This window comes from Branchiostoma lanceolatum, chromosome 10, assembly GCF_035083965.1.
Source record: "Branchiostoma lanceolatum isolate klBraLanc5 chromosome 10, klBraLanc5.hap2, whole genome shotgun sequence".
NCBI lineage: Eukaryota > Metazoa > Chordata > Leptocardii > Amphioxiformes > Branchiostomatidae > Branchiostoma > Branchiostoma lanceolatum.
In genome coordinates, this window is record NC_089731.1 from 11,919,697 (window position 1) to 11,944,766 (window position 25,070).

A 25,070-nucleotide genomic window follows, 5' to 3' on the forward strand; every position below is an offset into this window, starting at 1 on the left:
CATCACTTGAAAGTACTTAGACACAACCATTCCGCTACAGTTGATGTAACAAACTGTCAACTTTGGTTGATGCCCACCCTACTATTACCATCACTGGCCCGTCCCTTGCCATTTAAAGAACATATTCCATCTTAGGACGACGCAGTCCAAGGGAATATTCACGGTTAAATTGGGTCTTCATTCAAAATGCTATCTAACCACGTCTTCTGTGTGTACGTATTCATAGGTTATTAAAGCAAAATGTAGTGCGCGATAAATATGTATCGCACACATTGGCATGCATTGCTCGTATTCTGTATTCCTTATTACTTTGAAATAGGGGAGTGCGCTTCGGGGTATCTACTGAAGATTGGAGTAACAGTGTGCGTTAGGAAAGTATATAAATATAACTGTAAGGAAACGTCAATGGACGTTAGTAAGTGCTCTTACGTACGAAGGAATGCAAGTACTTTTGGTATAGATGGCAATAAAGCTATGATATGTATCTGAAATTATGACATATCTGGAAAGTTAAAGCCTAAATGGCCATTTAAAAGAAATCAAAACTCTCCACTTTAAGTTTCTCGTTTAGACAGCATACGTCATTCATTATATACACGTATATAGCAATATTGCCATAATTATATGCTAATGAGGGTCCAATATTGTCTCTCTAAGCCAACACCCCTACAGAGATCAGCGGATGGTCCATCCCAGCATCGATCCCTCTCTCCCAGAATCTCTCAACCACTGGCCTGGGTTTCCTACCAATATTTCGCAGACGACATTTTCGCCCCTAGTCTTTGAGGCGAAAAGTCGTCGCCATGGCGATACTGAGTACTTGTTGCGGGTGCTGCAACGTTCGAACGGGCTCCATGGTGACTGCCGTTCTCATGCTGGTGAGTTTTCTACCGTACATTCCCTGAAACCGTGATATGAATGTTTATACTGCTGGGCTTGCCGTACGATTCTGTGCTCGCAGGTATACGCTCATAAAAACGGGAATTAAACATTGCCGGACGACGGTCTTTATTTCAGGGAGAACAATTCATTTCTAACAGCAACCGTCCAAAACAGTTGCATGGCAGTTATTACTGACAACACTGATTTTTTTCTACATGTATATTCTTGTATACATTGCTATTTCATTTGTTGTTAAAAGTCATAATTGCACTGTAAAAACATCCTTAACATTAGACTAATGTTTAGCTAATGCATCCATATTTCTTCAATCCTCTAATCCACCTCAAATTGTAGACTTGAAAAAATAGAATTTATATATTTTTAAAACGCAGGTTGATCTGTATGTTAAATCAACGATGCTTTCATTCGTATAAAAAAGTTATGTTTCATGTTTTTGTGATATTTTCTATTTTCGTATCAGCAACTAGTTTCGGTAATCATAATATATCATGCAATGTAGTCTGCACACAAAAGTATTTAATGTGTAGTGGGGATATAATACTACTTACCGAACGGCAACATTCCCACTAATCTACATCTTCAGTAGAATACAGACAATGGGATGCAAAAATCGGTCCGCCGAAGTACGATACATGCGGCGAAAATGTTGCAGAATCTACGCCACAACAAAATAATAAATGGCAAAGTGATACAGAATCTACTCTTACAACAAGTAATGCGGAGATTAAACGTCGCTTCTGGCAGTGCTCCACGGATCATGGCTATTACGACTGGTAGGAATCAGGAACCAGCGATGAAGAAAACACACTGCCTAGCCAACACGTCTCCATAGTCGATGGTTGTCTGGTGTGATCGATTTCTTGTGTCACAGTGTGCGACCTCTATTTTCCTACATTTCTCATTCCTACTTGGGAGACGATAGGTTATTAACGCGCGCGGCCTTGGACGCCGAGTTGCAATTACATACTGCGAAATTAATCAATGCGCTACTCGGACTCTTTCCACGGCCTTTCTGAACACCATAAAATCACACCAGTGCAAGCATTCTTCGTCGCTTAGTCCATCGCATTCCGACAATAACATTGTATTTCCCGAAAATAGCAAAGGGCATGCTCTTCCGACTGCATTTCAAGCAGCGTACCTGAGCTGAAATGTCACATCATTTTCCTGGATGGTCATTGATTATTTGTAGTTTTAGCATAAGTCATGTATTACAAAACTAGGTAATGCTATGGTCTTGATTTTTTTGGTGGTAGATAGCTTGTGGTGTAAGAAAAAAGTGGTGTAGGTTTGGGCCCCCTAGCAGCTTGCTCTGGAATTGCAGGGGCGTTTTGTTAAAATCTTCCAAGGGGAATAACTGTACAAATGAACGATGGATTTCCATGATATTTATCAGAGAAGGAAGCGCACGTTTGGCACTATTCCTCGGATTTTATAGTGTTGGACATGACAAGTATGAACGAGTATGGTTCTTGACACGTAATACTTAGGAAAAATATATGTTGGTGCAACCAAAGGCACATCTCATTCCAACACGAGCTCAGAATCACAAAACTGTGTGCAGGATCATATTCGCAGACGATGAAATTTATGAGTAACACCAAGGATTAGGTGGCTTGCGTGTAACGACTGACTGCGGGAGCAATGGGTTGGAAACGGGGTGTTTCTACTACGATTCTTCTTCATTATGTGTCTTTTCCTAAGCTCAAGTCTGTATCAAACACCTTGTCTTACCGAATAACGCATTGCTTTGTTTTAAAGGCAACCAAAGCAATATTAGGGCAATAGGGCCCCAAAATGGAAATAAAAAATGCTGAAATCTTTATGGAAATGACATTTACTAACAATATTTAGCACATTTGAGTATTAACTTCATACTTTAAGCATTTTAAAACCGTGCTAAAACGTACCGTTCGATGATCCACTTAGTTTCGCGAGCCTACAAAAACCCTGGCGACGATTTTCAGTGAGTTCTCACATCACAACGACGTCGTCTTTTTGCATGATGGACGTCGCTGTACATTGTGATAGTGTTGTTTGAACTAATCATGTATAGAAATGACTAAATAAATCGACTTTTCAAAATCCGATTTTCGAGCCCTAATATTGCTTGGATTTCTTTTAAATTTGTTTTAAAGAGGCTTCGAAATCAATCAATTACTTACTTTTTTCTAACTGATATGTAACAGGGCTATTTCGTTCTAAATTCAAATATCGATAATAACAAGAAGTTCAGACAGATGGAAAATTTATGTAACGCAGTCTGGCTGTAATGTGTACTGTAGACTGTTATGTGCCTTGGGTAGTCAGTGAACAGGGAAAACCTAGTTGATATGCACATCATGGTTGCTTAGAACGCGTTCCCTTGGCTTATTGAGATTCGTAATGAGGCCTCGACAAGTCATAGGCTCCCGGTAATCTAGACGGAGTATGTGGCGCTATATACGGTCTCTATCAGTCATGACATTGGCTTTATGAATCAAAACGTGCACAGAAATATTCAAGTGTTACAGTGATTTATAATAATACAGAGAGATCTTTATTGACACAACAAAAGCACAGCGACTTTCGTAATGTCTACTATATCTATTCATAACGTTATATACAAACGAATAGGTGCATACAAATGAGTTTGATTACACACAATCATATGGAATAGAGCAACATATCTTAATTTCACCTGTCGTATACATTGCTTGTTCTAATGTCCAAACATTCTTTGATGTATATACCTATCAGTACACAGTAAGGATGATCACCTCCTAGTATCAACCATAGCTGAGAAAAATATATGATAATGACGACAAATACAAGATGAAATAACATAAAAACATAAGATGAAATAAGACAGAAAAACATCATGTAAAACATAAAATGATATGACACATATATGATAATAACACAACACCAGACAACATTACATAACATAACTTAAGATGTATTTATGATAAAAACAATACCACCGTGTTCACTGAATGCCAATGCAAAGTAAGACCTTTGGTGGATCCTAATTTCATAATATGATCCTGATTTCATAATATGATCTTCGGCATACGAACGGAAGAAAATTGAATCTTCTACCAGCCGTGTGTATTGGTGTGCGGCCCATCAATCACTGCCCTACTCACTGAGTATATTATTACATGGCAGACATGTTGACATCCTTTCCGGCGTTCCAATCAGCTCACTGTCGACCCGTCCTTGCACGATCATGCACTATTACTGTCGACTCAAAGTCATCTGTCTCTATGCTATAGTGATCTTATGTATCTTTTGAGCAACCACGGACGCATTGTTTCTGTACGTACTTTTTAAAAATTATTTTTTTATTTTTCATTCGTTTATTCTTGACGTTACAAAGCCATGGAACCATCCATTTGAATAAAAAAGAAAACCATAATGCAAATTATACATAACCTTAATAAATATCAACCATAAATGATAATCAATAGGAATGATATATCAATCTGTGCAAATTATACATGACCATAATCAATATCAACCATATATGATAATCATCAATATAAAGAAAATATGAATGTGTGCATAATGTGCCCCATTGACCTCGGTGGTTCACTAGTTTCCCTCTTTTCGTAGCAGTTAAAAGTTAATTTTGTTTATATCAGTTCATTTCAATATGTTACTCGCCATGGCGAACCAGCTGGTAAACTGCTTCTCTGGTCACTAGAAGGCAAAAGAAGAATGGGACGTCCATAAGTGACATTAAAAAACCTCATTGAATCAGAAACTTGTTCGAATGGAAAAGGCTTGACCGAAATTATGTATAACAGAGAATACTGGAGACTAAGCTTTGTGAACGATCAAATTTGATTTGTAGTAGGAATATGTATGCATGTATGTATGTATGTATGTTGACATGTAGTTGTAAGAAGGCTTAGAGATAACAATGTAGAACTTTTCTTTATATTATATGTACATTTTACAGACGACAGAAAATGATGCTTTTGTTTAGTAATCCTCAGACTCATAAGGTAAAAGTATAAAGAAGACGACGATTATACATTTCTGTATTCATTCCAAGGAACTGAGAACGTTATTTCTGTACCCTTTGTGATTATTGGTTTAATAAAATCCATAGGAAACTTTAAAAAAAAAAAAAGTTAATTTTTTGTCAACTGTACTTTGTTGTTTATGCATGAGAAAAGTATAGGAGATATTTGTATAAGCTGAGTCACTTCATTTGGATATCGCTAGCGAGGATGTATTTATTTCTATTTTTTAACAGGTAGGTGCGTTGAGTGCTTTTAAGCAGTTGTGCTAAAATACAATTAATTGTGTTAAAATTCAATTGTGTTAAAACAAATTGCTTTACATGCGTGCCCTATAAAGAATAACATAAATAGAATAACAAAAACAAGGAATATATATTATTAAGAGAAACTGATCAGCGACAACAACAACAAAAACATCCCAGAATAACAATATATACACAACCGAGCGTCAATCAGGATCATATATTGGAAATCAAAATAGATATGGCAGGCGGGGTCAGGATGACGCGATTGCCGCTGAATGACTCCAAGCAGATGTGTGTATTTAGTTCGGTTTTTGCATGTCGTTGTTTCGCGTTACGATTTTTCAGTGGCATGGTAAGGCGAGTCGTAAAAGAGACAAACATAAAAGTTACTAGAATATTCTTCAATCAGTGACATATTTCAAAGGTAACAAACACGTGCCTCCAAATTTTCGACGTCTACTGTACGTCTTGTTCACGGAGTGACCTAGTCTCGCGAGAACACAAGACTAGGACGAGACTAGTAACAGGAAATCATATGTGACTGATGAATCTCTTCAACAAACATAACAGACTTTAAAGACATGGGAAAAGAACAAAGACCAGAACTGTATCTGCTTGGAGATTGACAGTATGTTTTGTTATATTTCTTCTAGCTGCCTTGTTCCCCGTTGAATGAGGTGTTGGCTGAAGTAATGCTCACTTTCGTTGAACAAATGAAAACGAAGTGCAAACACACACTTTGTTACTGGTATGAATAACATGGTTTTTCTACACGTCCGTACTCAGATCGTGTGTGGAATGGATCTGGGGGTGAAATTCAGCGTCCAGATGGGTGTGGCCACAGGTACGTTTTGTTGATCTATTGCTACAGATGTTGCTGACTGTCGTAAGCCCCCTCCCCATATTCCACTAGACGGCGCTTGCGCTGCGCTGGAACTGCGACATAAAGCGAATTTGTGAAAGCCTTTACCTCATAATTGGAATATCATGTAAAATGTAAAAGTTTGACTGATGGACAACTGTGAACAAAACACACAAAGCGTAAGAAAGATTCATGATTTTTTTAATCTATGGAATTCGTTGACCACTCTGTCAAATTTTACGTCGTACGTGGCATGGGGATTTAATTGATACTCCTGTATGTCATAACAGGTTTTAATTAAACAGTCTATGCACTTGGCATTGGCAGCATCTATAATTGCTATTTCCGATATGATAGGAACCTCCTAATCTAGCATTATGGTGCTGTAAATGTTGAAATGTTCGCGGGGATTTAATTTCGCGGTGGGGAGAAATGAAGTGTTCGCGGTGGTATTGAGTTCGTGTTTGAAACAATAGTGGCGCTACAGCCACACAATGGAACTAAACGGCTTGTCGCAGTGGGTTTAATTTCACGGTGAAGAGTTCACCGCGAAAACAGCGAACATAAAACCACCGCGAACATTTCTGCATTTACGGTCTGTTGCTAATATGTTTCTTTGTATTTTACAGCCAAGTACACTGGGGTATTCATGGATGGGGTTTTTGCACTCTTGTGTATTTTTCTCATCGTGGGCGTGGCGATGGTAAGAAATAAACATTCTAACAAGGCAAAGAAACAAACAAACAAGGCCCATGTTGCTATAAAGCAGAATAATATTGTTTTATGCTAGTACATGTATATGTAGATATGACATATGTGTATGTAAAGATTGGACGAAGATATGAAGTTGCTTTGGAACCTAGACACTAGCCATGATGGACAGGTGAAAATTGTTTGGTTTGATTATTGTCCATATTTGGAACATTGGACGGAACCCGCCCTTAAACACTTCTAGAGCTCCATGAGATAAGATAAATGATGAAAAAAGGATCTTGTACGAAGGTTCATTGTGATGCTAAGTTGTAGAATGACAGCGATGACAATAATGATAACTTGCTCAACATATGTACATGATGCAACGTATGGCAATTTGTACAGCAGTTCTAGTATACTCTAAAAAAAGACTTCATAGTTTTATGAAAATAACGTTTGTTTTTGTTGTTTAGAACAATAGATACCTGTGCATGACATGGGTGATTGGAGCTGTGGTCTACCTGGTGATGGATCTGATCCTGTGCATTGCCATAACAGTGATCATGTTCGTAACTCCAATGGCCATGGTCAGTACTCAGTTTCATAAATGCAATAGTCACAAGTGATCTACATCTATATATGACACTGTCAGATGTATATATAATGGCAATTGTTTTATTTCATTTTTTCTATTTTTTTATCATTCTTATCTTTAATTTATTTTTTTAAGATTATTTTTTAAATATTATTACAAACTTACTAAAATCAGCTACGTACGTGTGTGACTGTCAATTGGATATGCTACAGTTTGATGACGCCATGTAATATTTCAACTAGTCGCTAAAAAAAATCATGTACACGTTTTCAAAGTTCTTGAAAGAACAAGTCAAGTAGGGAAGATGATGGCATTTACCAGAAATTAAAACCGCAGATTCACTGTATTTCAAGAATCGAACGACGAATGAACTTGGAACTAGACGATTTAGCTCGTGAATGGAATTTATTTCCACCTCCTATCCTAGCTAGCTGTGCATCTATTCATTGCAATATGGAAGGCAGGATCTAAATAATTTTAGCTTTAGTGTCATGTGTGCATTTTGTAATGAGAATCTGCTCGTATATAATAAGAGTAAAGAATAGATACGATGCACAGATTCTACGTTAAGTAATAGTTTAGAGTACATGGGATATTGAATCTAAAGCCCCTCTATCACTGGACCTGCGGCACGCTGGCGTCGTTGCTGCGGCCGATCGAATTGACAAAGCACTCAACGAATTTCATCGACAAAAAACGAATCTTTTTAATCTTTGTGTGTTTTGTTGTCTTTTCGGTCATACTTGTACGTTTTGAATGACATTCCCATTATAACGTCAAGGGTAACACAAATCCAGTTTAAGACGCAGCGACGCCGCCAGCGTGCCGCGGGTCCAGTGAGAGGGGGGCTTAAACTATTGTTATGAATGCCATTGAAATCCTTGACAACAAGCCTTCTTTGTGTCACCAGGATGACTTCGTCATTAACGTCACCGTCGCTCCAAACGCCACACCAGCACCTGCTGATGAGATGATTGACTTTGCTTTTAACATGGCCATCGTGGTTACCATAGCGGTTGTCTGGGTGCTCTTCTTGGTGGTGGCAAGTATCGACGTAAGCATACATGTAGTTTTCATGATCCACGTTCAGCTTAGCTTTGTTCTTGTTGATTTATATCTAAACGACCTATGCCACAAAGTGTCGTCGGCTTGCTTTGTCGCTGATATGATGATCATCATTCATTGGCTTCGCTGACGAAGATTTCAGGGGTTGAGTCCACTTCTATCATGCTGATATGATAGACATATAATTAACACACCAGCTTCGCAGGAGGAACGCGGCGCGACGGCAGCTGGGTATATATTAAACCGAAAGACCTATCACATCTAACCTTCGCATATCTAACTGCGACTAATATTGACAAAACCACAGTAGTCCCAGGAATAAGTGACCACGACATGGTCCTGGTGGACGTTAACCTGGCACCAAAACAGAACAGGGAACCAAAGAGAAAAGTGTACATTCGTACGAAAGCTGATGAACCGGCTATCAAGGAAGATCTTACAGACTATGCAGAGAACTTTGACAAAAAAATGCAAGGACATGTCTGTGACACAGAAGTGGACAGACTTCAAAGACAAAATGAAACACACAATGAATAAGCATGTACCTAGTAAAATAACATCAAGCAGATTTAACCTGCCCTGGTTCAATAGAAACTTAAGAAGGCATTGTCGCAACAAGCAACGCCTTTACAACAAAGCTAAGAGAACAGGACAGGAAGAAGACTGGAACAAATACAAGAGAGTTAAAAAGGGGGTCCAAAAGAGCATAAAAGTAGCACACTCAAAATATGTGGCAGACATACTGGGGGAAGCTATAACTGACAAACCCAAAACATTCTGGTCGTACATAAAAGGATTAAGGAGAGACCTTGTCGGAGTAGCCCCTCTAAAGGTGGGAAATACCATTGTCAGTGACAGCGAGAAAAAAGCAGAAGCACTCAGCTCACAGTTTAAAAGTGTATTCACAGACGAAGACACCTCAGATATACCGTCACTTGGACAGCCATGTACCCATCCCATGGAGCATATTAAAATTTCCACTGATGGTGTCGAAAAAATGCTTCATGGTCTCAATCCCTCTAAAGCATCCGGACCAGACCAAATACCACCTTGGTTCCTCAAAATGACGGCTAGTGAAATTGCACCTGTGTTGACCAATATTTTCCAACATTCCTTAGACACATGAGAAATCTCCAAAGACTGGAGAGATGCAAACATATGCGCCATTTTTAAAAAGGGAGATAGAGCGGTCCCAAGTAACTACAGACCTGTTTCACTGACCTGTATATGCAGCAAATTGCTTGAACACATTATTCACAGCCATGTCATGAAGCACCTTGAGAGTCACAGTATATTGACGGATTATCAGCATGGATTCAGAGCCAAGCGATCAACAGAAACACAGCTGATACTAACAGCTCACGACATAGCTGGTGCACTGAACAATAAACGACAGGTGGACTTAGCAATACTCGACTTCACCAAAGCCTTTGACAAAGTCCCCCATAACAGACTTATTTCAAAACTGGAGTACTATGGAATTCAAGGTACTACACTGAATTGGCTGAAGGCTTTCCTGACCAACAGGGAGCAGACGGTAGTGGTAGAAGGGAAGGCTCAGCCCCGGTTAGAGTAGCGTCGGGAGTTCCACAAGGAACCGTCCTGGGACCATTGCTCTTCCTTTTGTACATAAACGATTTGCCAGATCAGCTTGATTCAAATGTGAGGTTATTCGCCGATGACTGTCTGTTATATGTAGAACTGTCCACACATAATGATTCACAACTTCTGCAAAAAGATCTGAACGCACTCGAGGAATGGCAAAGCAAATGGCTCATGCAGTTTAATCCCGAAAAATGCTACATTATGCACATAACCAGCAAAAGGACCCCACATGTAACTAGCTACCAGTTTTGTGGTAAGACTTTAGCAACAACAAAAAAACACCCATACCTGGGTGTTACATTAACAACCGACCTAAAGTGGGGTGCCCACGTGAACAACATAACAAACAAGGCTAAACAGACGTTAGGAGTGATCAAACGTAATTTGTGGGCATGCCCATTGAAGGTAAAATCACTTGCGTACACATCATTCGTAAGACCAAACTTAGAATACGCAGCAACAGTATGGGATCCATATACTAAGAAAGACAAAGGTAAATTGGAGAGGGTACAGAACCAAGCAGCCAGATTCTGCACGAACAACTACGTCAGGGGTGCTAGTGTCACCAAAATGAAAACAGATCTGCAGTGGATGTCACTCGAGGAGAGAAGGAAAATGTCCAGACTATGCATGATGTACAAAATGACTAATGAATTGGTGGACGTACCAACTAATAAGTATCTAAAACCAGCTCAGAAAAGGACAAGAAATAGCCATGCCTTTAAGTATCAGACTTTTCAACCTAGGATTGATGTGTTTAAAAATTCGTATTTTCCTAGAACGATCGTAGAGTGGAACTCGTTACAACCAAGTACAGTGGAAGCATCCTCATTAGATAGCTTTAAACAATGCATGCAGTTAGATATGCGAAGGTTAGACGTGACAGGTCGTTCGGTGTAATATAACCAGCTGCTGCCGCGCCGCGTGCCTGCGAAGCTGGTGTGTTACGCCGAATGGCGGTTATACCGGCTATATAGATACAGATACAGATACAGAACTGCGTGCGTTATTTAAAGCTATCTAAACACTGTATATATTTCCGTAGATTTACTGCATTCTGGTGGTCTATTCCCACATCCAAAACCTACGGGAGATAGACCAAGTGGACGACCAGCCAAGCGGTCCTCCTCCTGCGTACGACCCTGCAGCTCAGGCCTACAGCCTGGAGGTGAGCGTTTGTGGCGTCTCGGTGGCGCAGTGGCAGGATGTTAATTTGGCTCAGAACCCAGAAGTCATGGGTTCAAATCCAGGGTTCACTGATTTGTTCCGTTGACGTTGTGCCCTTGGAAAAAACACTTTAGGTGGTAGCCTGGTAACTATCCAACGGACCAATTTAGGGGTGTTTTACCGGCCCCAGTCCTACCATACCAAGCAATGGCCTCGTCCTATAATTTCAGCTTTCAAGTCGGCCTTCATAATTACTGCCTCCCGTAGAGGGAAGCGATTGGTACCATCTCTACATAGGCCAATCATCCGGCCAACCAAACAACCTGCCTGTAGCAACCACCTGGCATAGGCATCGACTTATGCACAGTCCCCAGAGTGCTCGCTGAGGCCATGTTTGAATGTACTACAAAGTAACAGCTGTATATAAATGCAGGAAGTGATGGTAGATGATAGAAAGTTTGATGTATCTCTGTTGTCCCTATGGAGCCCCATAAAACGATCTCTTTTAACACAGAGGTTGTGTCTTCTTGATCTTATGAATGCTATTTTTTCCTCACTATATAGGGAGGAAATATATTGTTTCTGCTGGCGTGTTCTTCTTCTTCTTTCTTCTTTTCTCTTCATTTTCTTCTTCTGCCAAAAACGAAGTAGATGTAGGGTGGTAGCATTAATAAAGGTATTGCAGAAAGTTGTATTTCCCTTATGGTATATGCTACGGATGTACCTGTAGGAAAGGTGACTACACCTGGATATAAATTATGCTAATGAGGACCTAATTTGCATGAAATTCAGTATTACATTAAGTGATGTACGGTTTGTATTTGATCCACAGGCTGCTAAGGTGGACCCTGAACCCGGTGTTGACCGAAAAGACACACCAACAACATCAACATTGATTACTTCTGCCTGAGGACATGACCATACGCCACTCACCCTCCTCTACCAGCGCTGCACTGAGACCCGCTCGGCAAATGCTCGGCAAACCCTCACGGACTCAGCTCTGCTCTTATCCCCTCTCATTTGAGGTAATAGGGGCGTTACCACCGGCCAGGTTTCAGCCAATCAGAAGAATAGCACACGCTCATCTTGTGCAAAAACAGCAAAGGTCGCTGGTAAGCTATCAGCCAATCAGGTTACGTCTTACATCGCTACTTTGGGCTCAGAACAAAACAACGGCTGTTTGTGCCAAATAAGGCTAGCTCATTGATTATTCATGAGCAACTAACGGCTGTTTGTGCCAAATAAGGCTAGCTCATTGATCATTTGTGAGCAACTGTCAGTGACGCCCCCGTTACCTCAAATAAGACGGGATAAGAGCAGGGCTGAGACCGGGATGGTTTGCCGAGCATTTGCTGAGCGGGTCTCAGCACTGCTACAGGAGGTTGGCACCACTCTGAGACACTGAATCTCTATGTCACTCACTCTACCAAGTTCATTGGTGCCTTCTGGGAAGATGGTATTTTGAAAAGTACAACATTTCTATCTTAACCACACCGGTGCTAGTTAACATCCTTTAGTACCCCGAATAACACGGAAGGTTACAAAAACCATTCTCTTTACAGTAATGGAAGTGCCAAAATGGCGGCCGCGAAACTGGCCCCTCCACTGAGAACCATTATGCGTTCAAAAACAGTCTACTACTATGATATATTATATCAAATGAATGCAGAAATTTGTACGGATTCGGTCCGATGAGCTTTTTTGAAGAGAAAGTGTCATAAGATTCAGATGTAGTAGTACACACTGGGTCGCTTACTCTTGTTATATTGGTGACAGGTTTATAAACGTCGGCAATGCTGTTATATGAGGTAGGCAAGCGTTTCTGCTGATCAGTCTACCAAAGCTTCTTGTAGGAAATGAGCATCGGTGTCCTTTGCTGCAGGTGAAACATTTTGGTAAAAAACGTGATAACACATTCATCAATGCATATCTTATAAATGTTACAGTAAAATACTGTAAGCTGTGGTAATAGGCTGTAACTGTGGTAAAATACTGTAATAGTGAGGTTCAAGCGCCACTAAAGCCCCCCTCTCACTGGACCCTCGGCACGCTGGCGGCGTCGCTGCGTCCTAAACTGGATTTGTGTTACCCTTGACTTTATAATGAGAATATCATTAAAAACGTAGAAGTATGTCCCAAAAGACAACAAAACACACAAAGCTTAAAAAGATTCGTTTTTGTCGATGAAATTCGTTGAGTACTTTTTCAATTCGATCGGCCGCAGTGACGCCGCCAGCGTGTCGCGGGTCCAGTGAGAGGGGGAGGGGGGTGGGAGCTCAACTAACCAGGCTGAAAGGTCTGGACCCGTTAGACTGGTCAGTTAGTGGCACTTGAACCCCACTGTTACACGACTCCATCTTACTCACCTGAATATTCTGACGTGAAAAGGTGAGTATATGAGTGAAAGGCTCCACGATAAAAGATTTAACCTTTATGAAGACATTGTTGAATCTTTTCCGATTTTGTAAATGTGATCCTAGTTGTTCTATATGAACACGTTTGCTTTAATGTCACTGAATGATGTAACTGATGTATACTACGTTGATCTCCAAATGAAAATACAATCCCACAATTTGATAGGGAAGGCAACAACCGGACTTGAAGTCTACTCTGTTTTATGTTTAAATCATTTATTATCGAGTGGACACCACTAAGTTTTCATGCTCACTGATATCACATGGTGTGAGCTGGAAACCCACCGACTTGTAACTTAGAAAATGTCACGGCAGTGCAGATTTTTCTCTGTGGTTTGTATACATCTTTGTCTTTGTGACCAACGTTTTCAACTAGATACGTGGCTGCTTTGCAGACTGAATCGACTGATCATATCGATTGATGCGTGCAAATGCGTATTGTAAGTGTAGTTCTAACCTGCTGCAATGTAAACTATATTGGAGAAGTATATGTATCACTTTGTACGTCGTGGCTAGCTTCGTAGCAAACGAAATATTTACTCGAGAATATACGTACAAGACTACTACGGAAACTAATAAATAAGGATACGTTACATGACCATACATACACCATTGTTGATTTTTATTATTGATCTGAGGATTACAGGACAATACATTGTATGATAGAGAGTGCCTTTTGAATTTGACCAAACATTGAAACAAGCAGAAAAGCCATACAGATGAAGTATACGGAATGTTGATGCACCGTATAGTAAATACACGTTCTCTCATCGATCAGATATTGGTACACAATGTAAATGGTTGAAACAGACTTGTACGGAAACAGCATTTACTTATACGGTATGGTAATATGAATAACAACATTTTCTGCACTTCAGATTACAATATTAACTGGTTTAGTCGGTCTTTTACAAGAAGCAAATAACAACAACGTAGCATGTCGGTCTCTAAAGCGTCAGCTTCATCATATCTTTCAGTACAATGTTGATATCTAGGCACAAGCTGACGGTAACGTTTAAATCCAATTTTGACCAATCATTTCCAATGGCAATGTTTACGAAACATCTTTACAGACGGAGCATTTCAATGTCGCCAAACAACACACGCTAACAAATAGTCCAAACAGTGGTGACTCTGCCAGAAGATTCCTTCTTCTCTCGGTATTCTACCAAGAATTAACAAATCAAAGTAGATGTTTGGGTCGGGTTTTTGCCACTCACCATCTGTAAAAAAAAGGAAACAAAGAGGGAAAGTGTTATTTCGAAATCATATTTGTCTTCGTGCATATCAATGTCGTAAATGTATCATAACTAATGGTAGAATCACAATGTATATTTGAAGTATTGCAACAGCCATATAGTCTTCTGTGAGATTAAAGAAGAAGCAAGACTCATGATTCTGTGTTAATGTATTAATTTCTGGAGTATTTGACAAGGAAGGCGTAATTCTGGATGCTCAATTGTGAATGAAGCAAGGCATGTTATGCACGTTCTAATAGAAAATTATCATATAAGTAAGAGGCACAAGTAACTGAAATATGGATCACTGTGTGGGAATAGTTAAAGTCAGTATACTACGTGAAATAATCTCAGTATACTTCAAGCCGCAAAGTCAACAATATTGAAAGTTTATTGCAAGTTCTTGCCTGTAGGCTCATTGTAAATACATTTCACATGAAAAGAACGGACAGAGAGTGAAAAAATGGGATCATATAGTTTTCGACAACTGTAGTTTAACTACTGGCACTAAATTCTAACTTATTGGGCTCGACTTTTTCTCCGAGACAGTGGAAGACGAATTAGCTCACTTTTTCTGTATTGTGTAGGTTTTGTGAGGCTTAGAGAAGGCTAGTTTCATTAATAACAGTATCGATAATGTTTTTTAAACAACAAACGTGAACAGAACATACCTCAGTTGCCTGATAGCGATCCTGGCCTTTCATTTTGTTTCGCAAGTTCTGATAGTGAGAGAGGACGACGATGATGCAATACACCTACGGGATAAAAAAACCATGGCTCCTGTAAGCAGTAACCGTTCAAGTCTTGTACAAAAATTAGTGTTGTAGAAATTCTATGGAAAACAGACGGAGTAGTTAGCTAGAAAATTAAGATGGTACAGTCCTTACCACCAGGGCAGTGACGATACCCATGATGATCCATGGAATGGCCAGTCCAACTGTACGGAACTGTTCCTATGTGGACGGACCATAAAGCGTCAGAAGAATAACAATTCATGAAACACTTCCATTTTCTACTATCATACATTCTTCCTTTTCTTACACAAGGACAAGAAATATCTCTTTATGTGCTGTAGGTTAGTTAATTCTAAGGTAATTGCTACTTAGATAGAGGAGTTTGACAGGATACAGAATAAAAAGACTCTTTTTTACACATCCAAGAGATTTATTCCACCGACGTTTTGGTGACCATCTGTCACCTTCTTCAAGACAATTCTGACCGATTCACATAGCAATGCAGCACAGATGTCGCTGCTCATACATGATAATGAGATGCATTCCCAAACGTTAAGTATTTACATGTACATATGTACAATCACAGATGGTCACCGAAACGCCGGTGAAATAAATCTCTTGGTTGTGTAAAAAATAGTATTTTTATTCAGTGACTAACCAACCTGATGAAACTATTCACGGATTATTGACAGGATACAGTTGCTCTAAAACCAAATTATTACGTCCCATTGCTACATCACTAACAAAGCTAACAGCCTTTTCTTACCAAATGTGGATAGGTCTGACTGCTAACCTTTTCTAGAAAGACTCATCATTCACTACCTTGAGGGTATAATTTGCATAATTGATCAGAAAATGCTAGAAGTTCCTTCTTTGTTAAAATAACACTGTCATACACTTGAGATGACTTCTACTATTTGGGTGTGGAAGATGATCAACTGATATGATTAATGCAAATGAAGACCTTATTTGCACTCACAATACATCAGTCGAAAAGGTAAAAATCATTTAGCGAAGGTATGAGGTCGTGGAACTCTAGTTTCCTACTGACAACGGCAAATCAAACTGTTCATATGACTAGCCTCCTATGCAGGCCTCCCGCGTTGGTTGATTGGGAGCGTGGATTCGCGATTTTCAACTTATCGGGACCAGATTCTTTTGCTGGGGAGACCGTATCTTCTTGGGGGACCGTATCTCTCCCCAGCAAAAAACTGGCTCTGATAAGTTGAAAATCGTGAATCAGCGCTCCCCTAAAAATTACTGCCAGTGCCGCCCGGGAGGCCTGCAAAGGAGGCTATCATATGACGTGGTACGAACGCACCGTGTCCTCCTGGGAGCCTTGTCCGGGTTTGTTCTGGACAGGGGCCAGTGTGTACTGTACAGAGATCACCACTTGGACGATGACGTAGGTGATAGCATAAGGGACCCACGCCAAGCACAGCCATTTGTTATCCTGGAAAGAAGATTTTATTATCTATGAAACTGCCTTATCATTATTTGATATGAATTGAAATAATAGAGCTCTCAGTTTTTAGCTTCTGTTTTTGTGTCTCGCCCTCATTGCCAAGAACTGCGTAGCTGTAAGCAACCTACCAAAACAGGACATTGGCAGTTATTGCACGTAGTGTGCTACTCCCAAATATTGCCAAGACGCAAAGACATGGATCCCCAGACGATCATGATAGAGCTTTTGGAAACAAAGTCTATGTCTCAGATATTTTTCTTTGACCTTAACACGTTCCTTTGCTCAAATGCGTTTAAAGATTAAAGGAAAAAATTCGTTCGTGTTCGTCTGCGTACAACCGGGGTACAAATGATGTTGTTTGAATCTGCTACAGTTGAGAATAATCACGAGAAAGATGCAATCGACATCACCAACGGTCTCTTCTACAGGGACCGTCTCGCCTGGAAGGTTCCCTGACTGGCCAATGACGTGGGAGTAGGTTGGCCAGGGGTCCTCTCCTGATCAATTATAGCGGTGAATGGAATGCTCCACTGAGCATGAAGCAAAGGGACTACGTGAGTCGAATTGCATGAAAATGCACGTAAGATGCGTGATCGCGATACAGATGACATGCTACACTTTCATATCGTCTGCTCTTTTTCAAACGTTTTTCATTTCAATTTTTGGCGCCGCGAATTTGATGGGCTACTCTATTGCCGTCAGATACAGTCTGAACCAAACGACCATCTTCACACGATTGATTTTGATGTAATTTAAGATCATAATCTTTACTATTTACTTCTTCATCTTGAAGGGAGGTACATACAATAACACCACGGAAATAGCATTTTCTTTAAACTATAAGAACCTACTCATATTCCTGTATGGTTATGACAGTTTGTCTCAGATAACCTATTGTTGTGGGTATCCATCCACACATGCCCAATATAACTGAATGAAAGACCTTCATTGATATATCACTTCACTACACAGCGTTTTATTCTTATTGAATACCTTTGGGCAAAATGACGAATCAAAAGGTGTCAGAAGAAGAATCATATATGAAACACTTCTCTTTTCTACTTTTTATCTTGAAAGGAGGTATATACAATAACAGCGGAAAAACCATCTTGTAAGCTGCCCTTTGAAATTGTTGCCGCAAGGTTAAGGTCTCATTCGTGAGTTTTTTTTGCCCCATAGGATTACATGTTATGATACGTGTTTTACATGGGCGCGTTCGTAATGAAGATATAGAAAATGTGCCAATGTTTTTCATTGCATGTTGAGACCATTTACCCTTGATTATGTAAAAAAATTGACAACATTTTCACTACACACAATCTCTTTTGATAGCAATTACAAACTGCACTTGGCTACACCCCCAAAAAGGCATTTCCAGCTGTAAGCGCAGGACCGAATCACACACACTACCCGGGCTGTGTACTTCCGACCTCGCAAGCGGCTGCCGAACTTTGCCTGCTAATTTCTTCAGTTAAAAACAAGCTTTCATTAGTTTGACGCTTGATATCATCTGGGCTTGCTAAAAGGGATTTTAACACCGATATAGACACACCTTCATGCAGCCGTTCATTTTTTGGGCAACGGACTGGAGTAATACAGGAATGAGACCTTACTAGATGCACCATAACGTGTTTCGTTGCATCAAAGAAATTGTAGGTACCTTTGCGGCTCCCACGATCAGCAGAATACAGAAGATGACGAAGATGAGGTCGAAGACAATACCGCTATACGCCGCTGTAAAGAAAACACAACGACGAGAAATTTGTAAGTTATAACCATGTATTATGTATATCATATGTTATATCATGTCATTTAAGTTGATTGTATGTATTTGTAGTTATCAAGTATATAGCTGTATTTTATTTTTGCGTATGGTGTGAAGGCCTCCAGGAAGATTAATGTTATAATAAATAGTACAATTGTTGGTTCAGAAATGGAGTTTCCTGCTAAACATATACATAAACATATCAGATAAAGGTATTCCTCCATCCTGACCCCTTCCTACCACTATCTTAATGTTCTCCATCGGTCAATATTGACGATGGTCAATAACCCTACCACTGTAGTCGTTATAAAACCATTTCAGAACACTACACGTTTCACATATTCATGCACCGTGGTGCACCAGTGATACAGTTCTGTAAAACTTTGACTGGCATTTTCAAATTTCCTACGGGAACGCAAGATAACACCACATTTCAAAACAATGCAAAATTTTATTCTATAAATGTTCTATAAACGTGGCTACTGAGTCCTAAGTCAAATCCAACCAGGCGTGTTGTGGAGTAGTGTCAAAGTCCTGTGTAACTTGTTTTACATACAATAAGATGATAGATTAAAGAAAGACTCAGAGATGCAGTCTTAATGGTCAATATCTGCTATCAAAAATGTTAACAATGAAAAAAGCCAAGCGCGTACCCTCCACCATGTATCCCTCCCCCTGGCATTGGTCACTTTGTCTCTCATCTGTGTTGGACGTCTGCTGATAACATTGTGATGGTTTAGTTCTTCCACCACCAGCCTCGGGTGAGCCCAGCGCTGTAAAATGTAGTAACTTTCATAAGATATATTTCCTTATACTGATGTGTTTTATATAGGTGTGTGGGACAGGGAAACATAGTCAGGACCCAGGGCAGGGAAACACAATCAGCATCAGGGCAGGGAAACACAATCAGTACCGGGGACAGGGAAACACAGTCAGCAACAAGGACAGGGAAACACAGTCAGCACCAAGGACAGGGAAACACAGTCAGCACCAAGGACAGGGAGACACAGTCAGCACCAGGGACAGGGAGACACAGTCAGCACCAGGGACAGGGAAACACAGTCAGCACCAGGGACAGGGAAACACAGTCAGCACCAGGGACAGGGAAACACAGTCAGCAACAAGGACAGGGAAACACAGTCAGCACCAGGGACAGGGAAACACAGTCAGCACCAAGGACAGGGAAACACAGTCAGAACCAAGGACAAGAAAAACGCAGTCAACACCTTGCACAGGGAAACATATTCAGCACCAAAGACAGGGAAAGCTTACATAAAGTTATGTGAGTAATGGTCTAGAATCATTACTACTAATATCGTTTTATATAAGTGTGTTATTGTTTTCTTTCTGTACATAATCATTCTAATAGCCATGTTAATGCATTACTGCATCGGGTTTATCGGTAATGAATGAACGTGCAGTTCCATGTTTGGCCAACCTTCACGTCCACAGGGTTAAGAGCAGCAAACAATGATTCAAAACTATCATTAAAACAACACAATAACATGCCGTAATCTTTCCATTAGTCTTCAGTTATTATTCTTAGAGGATTATAGATATACTGGAGGTTTACGCCACCCACATCAATACATGGAACAACCTAGTAATAACGGTACACTCCCTCATGCTACATATTTTGATAGTGCCAGTTGGACGATTGATAAAAAAACAACTTTAAGCGATTTGTTGTGGTATCAAAACATGCCTTGGAACTGAAAAAATGATCTTGTATGACGTGAACAATCCATCAGGCTTTATGTAACCTTCCGCAACATCCGTAATTTGGGTGCAGGGCGGATATTTGACATTTCGAGGCATTCAGGCCTTATCGATGGTCAAACATCGGGGATTGCTTTGGATTGTTTCGGCAGTATGGAATTTGCCATTGAATTACCAGGGTTTATGCATGAATGTACGTGGGACAGGATAGAATGGTTACCTGTAGGAAATACATGTAAAATTGCAGTTACTCCAAAAGACCTGAAAGAAAAACCAAATTCAGCACATATATTCAAGGACCGTTGGACGTTGTGAATAAGGGTTGTATTGGGAACTTTCGATTTGATTTTGAAAAAAACAACAACACAGGAATCTTCCGGTTCTATAAATGACGGATAACTTTTATTGACCCTACTGGAAATAATTTTGATGTAATGGCGGGTTTTACTTTTTCATTTAGCTTGAGTCGAGCAGTACGAAACTGAAGGATGCAAATATAACATGGCGGATCATGTACAGAATCCAAATGAACTGTCATTTCAGAATATGTATAGGTTAGGGGCAATGGGGTGATGTACATCTATGTCTTTCTCTTGGAACCGTGCATTTATATTATGCTTATATTTCTATCCCATAGAACAACAAGGGCACATAGTCAGCACTCGGGCAGGGAATAACAGTCATCGCTAGGGGTGGGGAAACTCAGTCAGCACCAGTGACAGGGAAACACAGTGAGCACTAGGGATGGGGAAACGTAGACAGCACCAGGGACAAGGAAACACATTCAGCACCAGAGACAGGGAAACGTAGTCAACACCAAGGACAGGGAAATCCAGTCAGCACCAGAGACAGGGAAACACAGTCAAGGAAAAGCGCAGGGAAACACAGTCAGCACCAGGGACAAGGAAACACAGTCAGCACCAGGGACAGGGAAACGCAGTCAGAGCAAAGGGCAGGGAAACACAGTCAGCACTAGGGACAGGGAAACATAGTCAGCACCAGGGACAGGGAAACGCAGTCCGAGCAAAGGGCAGGGAAACACAGTCAGCACTAGGGACAGGGAAACACAGTCAGCACCAGGGACAGGGAAACGCAGTCAGAGCAAAGGGCAGGGAAACACAGTCAGCACCAGGGACAGGGAAACACAGTCAGCACCAGAGACAGGGAAACGCAGTCAGCACTTATGACAGGGAAACACAGTCAGAGCAAAGGGCAGGGAAACAGAGTCACCACTAGGGACAGGGAAACACAGTTAGCACCAGGGACAGGGAAACGCAGTGAACATCATGGAAGGGACACACGGTCAGAACCAGGGACAGGGAAACACAGTCAGCACCAGGGGTAGGGAAACACAGTCAGCACCAGGGGCATGAAACATAGTCAGCACCCGGGAAAGGGAAACATAGTCAGCACCAAGGACAGGTGCTTTCCGTACACAATTATTCTTATAGCCACGTTATTGTATCGGGTTTATCGGTAACGGGTTATAAAGTGACCGGGAAATACACTCAGCACATGGGACTGGGAAACACAGTCAGCACCAGGGACAGGAAACAAAGTCAGGGACAGGGAAACATAGTCTTCAGTGGACAGGGAAATAATAACTTTTTAAGTATGGGTAAAGTTGAACTGTTCCCATCCTAGCCATTGTCTATCATTTAATTGTTTCAAAAATTATGTATGTATGTATAATGGTTTAAAGTGGTGTTTCCCCTCGTACACAACACTACTCTTACCGTCTTCCTTCACGAGCATTCCAGTCGTGGCAAACCGCACTGCCAGATCCACCCCACTGACGATCTGGAGAAATATACAGAAAGGAATAAATTTACATTGTATCTTGTGAATGTCTTCAAATCATCCCATATTTATGAACAAAACACATTTATGGAGCATTCAGGGATCTATTATCTTTAAAATGTTTACATTCAAATACAATTAATTTTAGCAGCAATCTAGTGTTGCTATTTGGTTTCTGAAGAGTCTTCAAGTAGACCATTTCAAAGTCAACAGATTGCAGATGTTGGTTGAGTACTTTGAGTACTTTGCAGCAATATCTATTGCACTAGAAGACACTGCAAACTGAACCATAGCTAATAGCTAACGTAGTATTTTTAACTTAAAATCAGCATCCATGTCCTTATACTGTTTTCCAACTCATTTGCATTTTTTCAGGAAAGCTTGCTGTCATGTCACGTGGAAATGTCAGGTGTAATTGTTTGGAACTACCTTGGGTCTAGATTAACTTACACAGCAGAAGGAATGATACAGAGATGAAAACCATACAATATTCCGTTTCTCTGTCAACATACGTACAGCGTCCAGAATACTGATATCACCAGAATCTTATTTACGTGTCTAGTATGCAAGTATACTCTAGACATTAGACGTGACAGCATAATGTAGCATAATGTCATGGGGATAAAAAATTGCAGTCTTCCATAAAAAATGAGATGTATTTGTATAACGACCGAGTTCATCAACGAATTTGTTCTCAGCAATGTTGGTATTTGTAGCATTTGACTTGATGGGATAGATTGTTATTCTGAGAGAGTAGCCTGCCTCGGATGGAAATGGTTTAGAATGCAGGCCTTGTTTTGTACTTCAAACTCGCGTACGTTTTATGTTCCCCATGGGATCGCAAAAGCTCTCCTACGCACGCATTTTAGCACCCTCGACGTCTCCACGTCTGAAACGCTTTGCTTTATCTGGTGAATCTATTTACTTCTGTCCTTTCCGCAATTCTTCACTATGCGGCGAGATGAGCTGCCTATCGGGCTCCTGGCGCCATAACGCCTCTCCCCACGTCAATGCAAGGTTACCGAAGTCTTCTGGGAGGCATAACAAGTGTGTTTCAAACGTTCTCTGAATGTCTAATGGGTAGACGGAAAGGAGGGCCTAATAAGTCTAGGTAAGTGAGAAATTCGGAGGTAGGGAATTGGATCTGTGGATCGAAATTGTCCGACCGGATAAAATGCCCACAAGGTATGCAGATTGGATGCAAGTTTTATAGGACTCCTAAAAGGTGAAGTGCATTAGACACGGACGCCCTAGTTGCACCCTGTGCAGTACCATGAGAACGATGGATCAAAACCTGCACAGCCCCTTGTAAGAGCCTACATTAACACGTCTGTGCCTACTAAAATGCCTTTGTTCAATGGCAGATAAAATGGCGAATTTTGATGCAACTTTTGTATTACACATATGCTGAGAAAGGCATAATGCGTTGCATATAGCTGCAATAATAATCACACAATTCATATGACGACTACCCACAGGAGATAAGAATAACGGAAACTAGATGTACCCACCAGAAAGATGGCTGCCGTGGCGATGCATCCAGCTTTGAGACTGCAGCAGCAGCAGCACGTGTTGATGATCGGCATGTCGGTGAAGAAGATGGCTCTCCCCGCCGATGTCTTTATTCTCTACAGACGTCTGACAAACCCACGCTCGAGTGAACTGAAGACGTGACCAGCCGATTCAGCCACACCTCATATATACACCATGATTGAAACTATATTTTTCTGACCAGACGACTCATAACTCGTCAACCTGACAAAGCTGTCGCGCTCGCCTAGAAAGATGTTATCGCTGAAGTCAGCATGCAAACATTACCTTCGGACGGGAGATCTTGCAACATTCGCGTCAACAAGAAGGGGCCGCCATTGCTATTTTATCAGCTCACGTCCCACCAGTTACAGACTATCTCACCTCAGCTTTGCAGCCAGTGCTCAGAACCGTACGAATGTACATAAACTAAGGGACGCTGCCGCACGTATTCGGCGGTAATGACGCCAAAGAGTAGCGCTGGACGCAAGTAAATTGCTTACAAAGACGCAAATTGCTAAGCCGTTTCAAGTGCGTTGGGCCAAGTGACAGCAGTATGTAGTTTTATGTCCGAATTTGAGAAAAATGTTTCGTTTTTCATGCAGTGACAGTTTTTGTTGTTGGCAAAAAATAATGATATGCACGTCATCAGACAGCAGCGTGTTTTCCCAACCTAATCTAAACCGGGAAATCCGATAAAGCATATGATCATAGCAATGCTCGATCGGTACACATAAATGTCATTGAGGTTAATATCGGCGTCAACATGTACAGGCAATGCTAACATACCCTTTTTGATTAATGCAGCAGACATACAGTGAAAGATAATTGAGCATTGGAACCACTGAGTGTATTTCATCACGTCGCCGGGCAATGTTTTCACATCCTTCAACTGATCGAGTGTGTATCATGCTAGAACATCGCACTATCTAACTATGGAAGGTATCGTAAGATTCCCCGTGATCACGGGTTTTGTCCATTCTGCCCAAATGAAATTGAAGACGAACGTCAATTTATCATGAATTGTTCAAGATGTGGGGATAAACGCTCAAAGCTATACACCTTTATTTCCGCTTGTTCAAATGACTTCAATGCGCTCCGATCTGTTGATAGCTTCAATTACATACTAGGAGGTGATAATCCTTACTGTGTACAGATAGGTATATATATCAAAGAATGTTTGGACATTGGAACAAGCAATGTATATAAGTATACGACACGTGAAATGTCGACATATCTCATATAATTGTGTGTAAT

The 25,070-nt window shown here is 40.7% G+C and overlaps 2 protein-coding genes across 2 annotated transcripts; one reads left to right on the top strand and one right to left on the bottom strand.

Moving 5' to 3' along the window:
- Positions 1-681: 681 nt before the first annotated feature.
- LOC136443523 (lysosomal-associated transmembrane protein 4B-like) lies at positions 682-14,958 on the top strand. Its single transcript, XM_066440796.1, has 7 exons — positions 682-878; positions 5,948-6,005; positions 6,653-6,726; positions 7,190-7,303; positions 8,222-8,365; positions 11,027-11,149; positions 11,981-14,958. The coding sequence occupies exons 1-7, from the start codon at positions 804-806 to the stop codon at positions 12,056-12,058; spliced, it is 666 nt and encodes a 221-aa protein (XP_066296893.1). The 5' UTR covers positions 682-803; the 3' UTR covers positions 12,059-14,958.
- LOC136443524 (uncharacterized) lies at positions 14,170-24,362 on the bottom strand. Its single transcript, XM_066440797.1, has 8 exons — positions 23,795-24,362; positions 22,220-22,283; positions 19,418-19,537; positions 18,660-18,733; positions 16,856-16,987; positions 15,688-15,753; positions 15,472-15,555; positions 14,170-14,785 (listed from the first exon to the last, which is right to left on the bottom strand). The coding sequence occupies exons 1-8, from the start codon at positions 23,867-23,869 to the stop codon at positions 14,738-14,740; spliced, it is 663 nt and encodes a 220-aa protein (XP_066296894.1). The 5' UTR covers positions 23,870-24,362; the 3' UTR covers positions 14,170-14,737.
- Between the last annotated feature and the right edge of the window lie 708 nt (positions 24,363-25,070).